The 12,624-nt window shown below is 44.9% G+C and overlaps 1 protein-coding gene across 1 annotated transcript in view; it reads right to left on the bottom strand.

Annotated features, from left to right (window-relative positions):
* Positions 1-7,364: 7,364 nt before the first annotated feature.
* LOC122935379 (putative uncharacterized protein C6orf183) overlaps positions 7,365-12,624 on the bottom strand; it is a 32,472-nt gene continuing 27,212 nt past the window's right edge. Inside the window, exon 14 of the mRNA XM_044291150.1 lies at positions 7,365-7,554. Within this exon, the coding sequence (XP_044147085.1) occupies positions 7,365-7,554 (190 nt within the window). The remainder of the gene's footprint in view (positions 7,555-12,624) is intronic.

Below are 12,624 nucleotides of genomic sequence, written 5' to 3'. Positions count from 1 at the left end.
ATATATCCAAAATGTAATGTGGTGGATTTGTAAATGTAAAAATACAGTACAACATAATAATATACTCCGTTTTAGACATTGTCTCACCATAATTGATGTATGTCTGATGTAAGGTAAGTGCTTATACAGTGTCTATATTATAAAAGTACAACCTACTTAAAAATAAATAAATAAATGATTACTCCTATGTTTTCTTGGGACCATAATAATCCTTTACAGATTTGGTACTGGGATTCAACAATACACATATGCTAATTAGCGTTAGTAAGCACATCTACAAGTGTTAATAAGGGGTTGATTTCCCCAGTGAAACAGCTTCAACTCTTCTGAGAAGGCTTTCTTCAAGATTTTGGAGTGTGCATGTGGGAATTCTTGCCCATTCATCCAGAGGAGCATTTTTGAAGTCAAACACTTATGTTGGATGAGAGGGCCTGGCTCATCTCCATTTTAGTTTATCCCCAAGGTGTTGGATGGGGTTTAGGGTTATGGCTTTGTGTGGACCAGTCAAATTCGTCCACACCAAACTTATACAACCACAGCTTTATGGACCTTGATTTGTGCATTTGGGCACAGCCATGATGGAACAGAAAAGGGTATTCCCCAAATAGTTCTCAAAAAGTTGGAAGCCTACAATTGTCCAAAATGTCTTGGTATGCTGAAGCATTAAAGGGGTTTTCTGGGCTAACGACATTGATGATCTGTCCTTAGGATAGCTCATCAATATTAGATTGGTGGGAGTCCAACACCCAGAACCCATAACGATCAGCTTTTACCTGCAGGTGCCAGAATGGAGCAGGAAGCACATTTATGTTCAAAGTATAGTGGACGTACCAGGTTACTGCAGTTCAGCTACCAGTGAAATAAATGGAAGCTGAAATGCAATAACCCTGCACGGCCACCACACTTTGAACAGAGATGTGCTTCCAGCTCGATTCTCAGTTGTAGTTCTGGCAACAGGTAACAGCTGATCGTGGGGTTGCTGCATGTCAGAAACCCACCGATTTAATATATGTGACCTCAGGATAGGTCAGGATAGGTCATCAAAATTGTTAGCCCAGAAAGCTCCTTTAAGATTTCCCTTAAAGGATAACTGTCACATTTAGACCCTAATTTTAATTTTCATATATGTAGTTACTAATAACATGATATTCCAGAATCAGTTACTATTAGACTGACTTACCCCATATCTAATAAGATTCAGCCCATAGCAACCAGTCTGCATAAAACTGCAATTTCTCTATTTAGTTAAGATGGCCGCCACTGCCCTCACCCTGAGGCTAATCCCGCCTGCCCTCACTAGCCAGTATCAATAGCCCCCCAAAAGTGTCAGTAACCAGAGCCCCCCCTAAAGGGTTAATCTCCTGCAGCACAAAGGGGTCCTCTTACCACATGTTGCTGTCATTTATACACCGAGCAGACGGCAGATCTCCCTTCCCTGGTCTGCGCTGCTTCTACTCTGCATTGTCCCAGTCTGCTGAGTGAGGGAGCGTCTGCCAAGTGCAGGGACAGGGAGAAGTGCACACAGCCCAGGCACTGTTATCAGCTGCTGGGGAGGACCTGGCTTTAATCATTTACTTACAGTCCCTGGCCGTCAGTAATGTGACCTTGCACGCCGCCTGCTTCTGCATCCTCCGTCCTTCAACACATAGACGGACCATGCCTAGCAACCCAATTTTAAGCACAGGTAAAAGTAGGCAGTACAGGGAACAAAAATGTGGAATTAAGGGGTAATTGAATACACAGTGAAAAGTTTAAATAGGGCCACCAAGGAGATATTAATCACCACAATCCAATACTCCCAAAAAAATATACTGTTATCCTTTAACAGGAACTAAGGGATCTAAGCCAACCCCTGAAAAACAACCACACAGCATTAACACTCCTTATGTTTTCCTGGCATTCACCAAAGCCAGACTCGCCCATCAGACTACCAGAAAGAGAAATGTGATCCATCACTCCACAGAACGTTTCCACTGCTTCAGAGTCCAGTGGCAGCCTTTTCTGCACCTCTCCATCCAACACTTGGCATTATGAAAGGCTTGCATGCAGCTGCTCGACCATGGAAACCCATGCCATGAAACATCTGGTGCAAAGGTTTTATGCTGATGTTAATGTCAAAGGAGATTTGGAACGCTGCAGTTATTGAGTCAGCGATTTTTCTGCACTGTAGGGGAGATTTATGAAAACTGATGTAAAGGAGAACTGGCTTAGTTGTCCAGAGCAACCAATCAGATCCCACCTTTCACTTTCCAAAGCAGCTTTGAAAAATGAAAGGTGGAATCAGATTGGTTGCTATGGGCAACTAAGACAGTTTTCCTTTACACCAGTTTTGACAAATCTCCCCCAAAGTGCCACAGCACTCGGCGACCCTGCTCTGTGGTTGCTTAAGACTTCCAATTACAATAATACCACTCACAGTTGATGGTGGAATATCTAGAAGGGAAGACATTTCTTGGAGTGACACAGTACCACGCTGGAATTGAGTGAGCTCTTTAGAAGGACCCATTGTTTTGCACTTGTTTGTAAAGGCAGACTGCATGGCTAGGTGCTTGAGGTTACATACAGATGTAGCAGGGGTAACACACACTCTTAACTAAAATTTCTTAACTCATGGCGTTATCTTGAAACAAAAGCCATTGAAAAGCAATTGCTTAAGGCATTTAGTTGCATTTAGTTTAGATAACATGTCTCATAAGGCATGTGTGTTAACCCTGCTACATCCGTACCTGCACTAATGAGACTGAATGAAACAGCTGAATTCAATGATTTAGAGGTGTGTCCCAATACTTTGTTTCCATACAATATAAGTACTCGCCTGTATGCTTCCAAAAATAGACAGCGAAATACAACCCCAATTCCATAAAAGTTGGGACACTGTGTAAACTTTAAATAACAACAGAATACAATGATTTGCAAATCCCATAGACCCATATTTTATTCACGATAGGCCATAGAACACATATCAGATGTTGAAAGGGAGACATTTACAATTTCATGAAAAAAATAACTAATTTAGAACTTGATGGCAGCAACGCATCTCAAAAACGTTGGGACAGGGGCATGTCTACCATTGTGTAGCATCCCTTAGGCTGGGTTCACACCTGAGCGTTTTACAGCGCGTTCCTACGTGCTGTAAAACGCTCAACAAGGAGAAACCAATGATTCCCTATCGGCATGGTTCTCACCTGGGCGTTTTACAGCGCGTACGATCGCGCTGTAAAACGCCCGACGCCCCAAGAAGTACATGAGCTTCTTTGGGGCGTCTTGTCGCGTGTTCCCGTACATAGACTTTCGGGAACGCGCGACAATGGGCGTTCGCTTGTCTCTGTATGCGCGATTGCAAATGCCGGTACAATCGCGCATACAGAGCGCGACATCCCGAACGCTCAGGTGTGAACCCAGCGTCAGGGCTCTTTCACACGAGCGGATGATGTGAATCCGCTGCGTGAAAGAGAGTCAAGCCCCGTTCCGGACAGCACAGACACGGAGCAGCAACATGATTGATAAAGCTCTTTGCCTCTATGTGATCTTCTTACTGCAAAATCACAGTGAGATAAAGTTGTCACCGTGATTTTGTAGTAAAAAGATCACAGAGAGGCACGGAGCATTATCAATCATGTTACTGCTCCGTGTCTGTGCTGTCCGGAGCGGGGCTTGGCACTCTTTCACGCAGAGGATTACCCGCACGTCATCTGCTCGCGTGAAAGAGCCCTTACTCTTCCAGTCTGTAAACGTCTGTGAAGTGAGGAGACCAATTGCTGAAGTTCTGGGAGAGGAAGGTTGTCCAATTCCTATCTGCTTCTTTGCCAGATTTTTCATTTCATGATGCGCAAAATGTTTTCTATTGGTGAAAGGTCTGGACTGCAGACAGGCCAGTTCAGCACCCGGACTCTTCTTCTGTGAGCTCATGCTGTTGTGATGGATGCAGTACGTTCTTTAGCATAGTCTTGTTAAAATATGCAAGGCCTTACCTTAAAGAGACGTCTGGAATTTGGATAGAAGCATATGCGGTTTTAAAACCTCTGTATATACTGTTCAGCATTAACCCCTTAAGGTCGAGGCCTATTTTTATTTTTTGGGGATTTTTCCTCCCCACATTCCAATAACCATAACTTTTTTTATTTTTCATCCGTTCACATAGCTATACCAGGGCATTCTTTTGCGGGACAAGATGCATTTTTTATTGCCACCATTTAATTTACCATATCTTGTATTGGAAAACGGGAAAAAAAATATTTGTGTGACTAAATTCAAATAACAAAACAAAACAGAATTCCGCCAAGGTTTTTGTGGTCTTGACATCACAGTGTTCACTGAGCAGTAAAAATTACCTGACATCCTTACGCCTCTTTCCCACGGGCGTGTGTGCCCCGTGGTCGTGCTGCGGGCCGCAAAATGCTGCAGCAGATTGCGGACCCATTCACTTGAATGGGTCTGCGATCTGCCGTTCCGCAAAAAGATAGGACATGTCCTATCTTTTTGCGGAACGGAAGTACGGGACGAAACCCCACGGAAGCACTCCGTAGTGCTTCCGTAGGGTTCCGTGCTTCCGTTCTGTACTATTCCGCATCTCCGGATTTGTGGACGCATTAAAGTGAATGGGTCCGCATCCGTGATGCGGAATGCCCACGGAACGGTGCCCGTGTAATGCGGTCCGCAATACGGCAACGGGGCGCACACGCCTGTGGGAAAGAGGCCTTATTCTGCTGCTCAATACAAATGCGGCCAATCCAAACTTGTATATTTTTTGTTTTTGTTTTGCTACTTCAAAAAAATAAAAAATAAAAATCTAAATTTTCTTTGCATTGCCATATTCTGACAGCCATAACTCTTTTATATTTCGGTCTACAGAGCTGTAAGAGGGCTTGTTTTTTATGCATAACAAACTGTATTTTTTATTAGTACCATTTTGTGTTATGTACGTCTTTTTGATCACTGTTATTACATTTTTTAGAGGGACAAAATGACAAAAAAAGGGTGAATCGTGTGCTTTTCATTTTTTTCCGTTAGAGTTCACCGTACAGGATTTTTTAAAATATTTTAATAGTTGAGTCGGCAATACCGAATATGATTATTTTTCTAATTGTTTATATAATTTTATATGTAAAAGTGGGAAAGGGGGGTGATTTAAACTTTTAATATATTGGTGGGTTTTTAAAAATCTTTTTCACTTTTTTTTAAAACTATTGGACCCCTTAGGGGCTTAGTGTGTGGGATCTTTTGATCTCCTCTCCTATTCACCCTAATAGAGATCAGTTAGGGTGAATAGGATTTTTACACTCTCCATTCTGAGCTATGCCTTGTGCATAGCTCAGTATAGAGAAAGCCATGGCAGGCCTGGATTGCTTCAGCGGCGTCCAGGCTGTGTCACAAGGGTGTCAAGAACCACGCCTGACTCCGTTACACCCGGGGTCAGGAAGTTGCAGCGGGTGGCTGCGCGCTCTATGTAGAAAGATAGGGCTGTTTCGTTATGGTAGCTTTCTGGGTTTGCTTTGCAACCCTTTTTGTCTCACTCAGGGATCCGTAGCTCCTTCTCCTCAGCTGTTTCTTGTCTGTCACTTCCAACCTCCTTATATTCCCCTCTCACACTTCTCTGGTTGCCAGATATAGAGCTTCCTGCCTGGACTTCTATACTGACCCACTGGAGCTGTGTTGCTGCGTTCCCTGGTTGTTGTTCCAGAACGTTACCCTCCGGATCCCTGTTGGGCCTTTGTGGTCGGCTGTTGTCGCCCACCTGGGATTATATGTTTGTCTGTATTGTCTGTCCTCTCCTTGGTGTTTTCCTCTTAGTGTCAGTGGTGCGGACTAGTGATCCCACCGCCCCGTTCACTACCTAGGGCCCATCTGAGGGAAAGCCAGGGTTTAGGCACGTGATAGGCGTACGAGTGAGGAACCCGTCTAGGGACGTCATGGCAGTCAGGTGCCAGCCGCAAGGTGAGTCAGGGGTCACCACCTTTCCCTCTCCCTTGGGCAGGGCCTTCCCTTCTCCCTCCCTGTGCGTGACACCGGTCATTACAGGCTGCCATGGCAACTGATCGGAGCACCACGATTTCACTGCGGGGGCTCCGATTGGAAGGCAGAGGGAGCCGAATTCCTCTGCCTTCACTCACAATTGCTGCGATCAGAGTTGATCGCGGCACCTGAGGGGTTAAATGACAGGGGAGGAGTGATCGTCACTTCCTGTCAACGTGGGTGGGTGCCAGCTGTATGGTACAGCCAGAACCCGCTAAGTATGGAGCGTACCCGCTGCAGAGGCCTGCTCCATACATCCTCTCACACATAATAGTGACTTGTAAGCAGCCCACGCCAAAGGCAGTAATGTAACCCTATACCATCAGTGATGCAGGCTTTTGAACTGTGTGCTGATAACAAGCTGGATGGTTCCTCTCCTCTTAAGTCTGTAGGACACAGCACTCATGGCTTCCAGAAAGAATTAAAAGATTTGATTAATCTGACCGCAGTCCATTTTAAATTAGCTTTGGTCCAGAGGAGACGGTGGCGTTTCTGGATGGTGTTGACATATGGCCTCTTCATTGCATGGTATATCTCACTATGAATTGTGTTCACAGACAATGATTTCTGGAAGCATTTCCGAGTGCAGTGATTTCCAGTACAGAATCATGCCGTCAGAGATCGTGTGCATCCAATATTGACCATCAGCCTTTTCCCTTGTGCACATGGATTTCTACAGATTCTCTGAATATTTTGCTGATATTATGTACTGTAGGATGGGGAGATATTCAAACTCTTTGCAATTTTACATACCCCTTTCATACCCAGTCTTGTGACTTAGTAGCTATTCGCTTTTACAGCAGTTTTTTTTTTTATCAGTGCCACTTACCTTTCCAGCCTTTTGGTGCCCCTGTCCCACCTTTTTATTTTAGATGTGTTGCTGCCAAATATTCTAAATGAGTTCAATTTTTTTTTCATGAAATAGCAAAATGTCTCACTTTCAACATCTGATATGGGTTCTATGATCCACCGTAAATAAAATATGGTTCTATTAGATTTGCAAATCATTGCATTCTGGTTTTATTTACATTCATTAACATTTTATACAGCCTCCCAACTTTGTTTTTGAAAGATTGTTGTATATTACCCATTTAGTTTAGTTTAGAGGATTTGTATATTTCAGTGCTCTATAACAGATGTGGTTGTCATCTAAACAGCACCCCCTACTGTTTACTGACACAAGCTGAAGAACCAGTCAGACTTTAACACCTCCTTATCTGAATATAAGCAGATACTGGAGTCAATGACCCCAATTCTAATACAGTTTTCCCCTGTTTTGCATGTGGAGACCAGGAGGATATAATTCTTGAGAAATAACTTCAGCTGTCATTGTTCTGCATGTTTACCACGGATCATGGAACCTTCTCATTTCCATGTCTGCTTGTGCCAAGAATGAAATCATATTTTACCTGAAGATCCCTCAGCCTCAGATGACGCAGATAGAGAAGAGATAAGTAGGCTCCTTTCATCAGTACTGGGTCTCTGCTGTTATCTTCTGCCTCATCCAATCCCAGTAATTGTAGGGTGTTCTGGTAACTGTACCTTATTAAAGCCAAATGAGTACAGTCAATACCATATGCAATCCCAGTCATTATACAAGCTTTTATTGACAATTAACCATTAACTATTGTGACATGTCAGTCAAACATCCTACTATAAGGACTTGAAGCCCTGGATGCAGTTATAGTGGTGATGGTGGGATATTGCCTCTCCTTAAGGAGACCAGCTGGTATGAGACAGGTCCTTTCCCTGGGAGATACCTCTTAGCATGCTATTTTTCCCATGTTGCATTACCAGCCACTAAGTGTCCATACACAGCTGGCCTCCTCTATTGAAATATTCATACTTACCTGTTCAACACAGCTCCAGTCCTGTGTGTTGGCTACGGTGTGTCCATCTGTCAGTTCTCAGCTTGTTTTCTTCCTCCCCAGTATGTGCATAGCCTCCTGCTCCACTGTGGCCAACCACTGGCTTCAGCAGCAACATGTTCATAAGTGACACATCAACACTGAAGCCAGTCATTGGCTGCAGAGGAGCATGTGACCCTGCCTATGCCAGAAGTAAACAAGTCGGGAACCAGAAGATGATCACGCGGGTGCAGGTAAGTATGAATCTTTCAAAAAAGGAGGCAGGTTGTGGGCATCACTGAAAAGTTGGTTATTCCAAGGTAACCTCATTAAGAAGACCAGCCTCACACATGCAGGCACTATTACATACACACACACACACTTGTACACATGCAGGCACTCTTACATACAAACACTTGTACACATGCAGGCACTCTTACATACACACACTTGTACACATGCAGGCACTCTTACATACACACACTGTCATACATGCAGACACTCTTACGTACACACACTGTCATGCATGCAGGCATTCTTACATATACACACTGTCATACATGCATGCACTCTTACATACACACACTGTCATGCATGCAGGCATTCTTACATACACATACTGTCATACATGCAGGCACTCTTACATACACACACTGTCATGCATGCAGGCATTCTTACATACACACACTGTCATACATGCATGCACTCTTACATACACACACTGTCATGCATGCAGGCACTCTTACATACACACACTGTCATACATGCAGGCACTCTTACATACACACACTGTCATGCATGCAGGCATTCTTACATACACACACTGTCATACATGCATGCACTCTTACATACACACACTGTCATGCATGCAGGCATTCTTACATACACACACTGTCATACATGCATGCACTCTTACATACACACACTGTCATGCATGCAGGCACTCTTACATACACACACTGTCATACATGCAGGCACTCTTACATACACACACTGTCATACATGCAGACACTCTTACATACACACACTGTCATACATGCAGACACTTACATACACACACTGTCATACATGCAGACACTCTTACATACACACACTGTCATACATGCAGGCACTCTTACATACACACACTGTCATACATGCAGACACTTACATACACACACTGTCATACATGCAGGCACTCTTACATACACACACTGTCATACATGCATGCACTCTTACATACACACACTGTCATGCATGCAGGCATTCTTACATACACACACTGTCATACATGCATGCACTCTTACATACACACACTGTCATGCATGCAGGCACTCTTACATACACACACTGTCATACATGCAGGCACTCTTACATACACACACTGTCATACATGCAGACACTCTTACATACACACACTGTCATACATGCAGACACTTACATACACACACTGTCATACATGCAGACACTTACATACACACACTGTCATACATGCAGGCACTCTTACATACACACACTGTCATACATGCAGACACTCTTACATACACACACTGTCATACATGCAGGCAATGTTACATACACACACTGTCATGCATGCATGTACTCTTACATACACACACTGTCGTACATGCAGACACTCTTACGTACACACACTATCATGCATGCAGGCATTCTTACATACACACACTGTCATACATGCAGGCACTCTTACATACACACACTGTCATACATGCAGGCACTCTTACATACACACACTGTCATACATGCAGGCACTCTTACATACACACACACTGTCATACATGCAGGCACTCTTACATACACACACTGTCATACATGCAGACACTTACATACACACACTGTCATACATGCAGACACTTACATACACACACTGTCATACATGCAGGCACTCTTACATACACACACTGTCATACATGCAGGCACTCTTACATTCACACACTGTCATACATGCAGGCACTCTTACATTCACACACTGTCATACATGCAGACACTTACATACACACACTGTCATACATGCAGGCACTTACATACACACACTGTCATACATGCAGGCACTCTTACATATACACACTGTCATACATTCAGACACTTACATACACACACTGTCATACATGCAGGCACTCTTACATACACACACTGTCATACATGCAGACACTTACATACACACACTGTCATACATGCAGACACTTACATACACACACTGTCATACATGCAGGCACTATTACATACACACACTGTCAGACATGCAGGCACTATTACATACACACACTGTCACACATGAAGGCACTCTTACATACACACACTTTTATACATGCAGACACTTACATACACACACACTGTCACACATGCAGGCACTCTTACATACACACACTGTCATACATGCAGGCACTCTTACATACACACACTGTCATACACATACAGGCACTCTTACATACACACACTGTCATACATGCAGACACTTACATACGCACACTGTCATACATGCAGGCACTCTTACATACACACACTGTCTTACATGCAGGCACTCTTACATACACACACTGTCTTACATGCAGGCACTCTTACATACACACACTGTCATACATGCAGGCACTCTTACATACACACACTGTCTTACATACACACACTATCATACATGCAGGCATTCTTACATACACACACTGTCATACATGCAGACACTTACATACACACACTGTCATACATGCAGGCACTCTTACATACACACACTGTCATACATGCAGACACTCTTACATACACACACTGTCATACATGCAGGCACTCTTACATACACACACTGTCACACATGCAGGCACTCTTACATACACACACTGTCATGCATGCAGGCACTCTTACACACACTGTCACACATGCAGGCACTCTTACACACACTGTCACACATGCAGGCACTCTTACATACACACACTGTCACACATGCAGGCACTCTTACATACACACACTGTCACACATGCAGGCACTCTTACACACATACACACACACTGTCACACATGCAGGCACTCTTACATACACACACTGTCTTACATACATACACTATCATACATGCAGGCATTCTTACATACACACACTGTCATACATGCAGACACTTACATACACACACTGTCATACATGCAGGCACTCTTACATACACACACTGTCATACATGCAGACACTCTTACATACACACACACACTTTCATACATGCAGACACTTACACACACTGTCATACATGCAGACACTGTCACGTGGTAGCGTCACGGGTATCAAGATAGAGCGGAGGTGCACCCCCTGAGCTGCCACCCGGTCCCCTGTCCCTGCCTACTTGCACCACCCGCCCTAGGTGACGGGGCGCAACTGGGCGACAGTCCCTGACCTGTGTAAGTGCAAGCAGAGAGATAGAGACAGCAGGGAAGCGGACAGCCAATGAGAGGTAGCACTCGAGCGGACAGAGAGGTGGAACAAGGTACCACCAAAAACTAAAGGGAGAGGCGGGTCAACTAGCCGAGGTCAGTCCAGGAGGTCACGTCAGTACCAGGGAAGAGGCAAAGACAAAATCCAAAAGCAAGCAGAGGTCAAAATCTGAGAGGTAGCGTCAAGGTTCAGGTCCAGAGGTCAGCTTAATAACAATAATAATATACAGCCTAAGGGACAAAAATCACAGGCAACCTGTGGCCAGCAGGTTGCCTGTTTAAATAGTGGAGGGAAGGGGTCATGTGACGTGGCCAGCATCACATGATCCCTCCTCCCTGACAGTAGCCAAGCATGGACTCCCTCCTCCCTGACAGTAGCCCCAGCTGGTCCCCATAGCGACGGGGCGCGTCGGCCGCTCCTGCAGGAGGAGGAGGAGTGTGGCCGAACCTCCCGCCTCCGCCGTCACCATGGCAACCGGGACGCCACAGACAGGAGAGCGCAGCCAGGAGACATGAATATCCTGGCTGCCGCAAGATCGGGGGCCGACGGCGGCGCAGGGAACAAGACGCCCTCCGTCGGCCTCTCTTGACAGACACTCTTACTTACTCACATTGTCACACATGCAGGCTCTCTTACACACACACACACTGTCACACGTGCAGGCACTCATACATACACACACTGTCATACATGCAGGCACTCTTACACACACACACTGTCACACATGCAGGCACTCTTACATACACACACTGTCACACATGCAGGCACTCTTACACACACACACACTGTCACACATGCAGGCACTCTTACACACACACACTGTCACACATGCAGGCACTCTTACACACACACACACACACACACTGTCACACATGCAGGCACTCTTACATACACACACTGTCACACATGCAGGCACTCTTACATACACACACTGTCACACATGCAGGCACTCTTACATACATACACTGTCACACATGCAGGCACTCTTACACACACTGTCACACATGCAGGCACTCTTACATACACACACTGTCACACATGCAGGCACTCTTACATACACACACTGTCACACATGCAGGCACTCTTACACACATACACACACACTGTCACACATGCAGGCACTCTTACACACACACACTGTCACACATGCAGGCACTCTTACATACACACACTGTTACACATGCAGGCACTCTTACACACACACACACACACACACACACACACTGTCACACATGCAGGCACTCTTACACACACACTGTCACATATGCAGGCACTCTTACACACACACACACACTGTCACCATGCAGGCACTCTTACACACACAATGTCACATATGCAGGCACTCTTACACACACACACTGTC

Source organism: Bufo gargarizans, chromosome 4 (genome assembly GCF_014858855.1).
Source record: "Bufo gargarizans isolate SCDJY-AF-19 chromosome 4, ASM1485885v1, whole genome shotgun sequence".
Classification (NCBI taxonomy): Eukaryota; Metazoa; Chordata; class Amphibia; order Anura; family Bufonidae; genus Bufo; species Bufo gargarizans.
The sequence above is the reverse complement of the archived record's forward strand: the minus strand, read 5'-3'. Positions and strand labels throughout refer to the sequence as shown.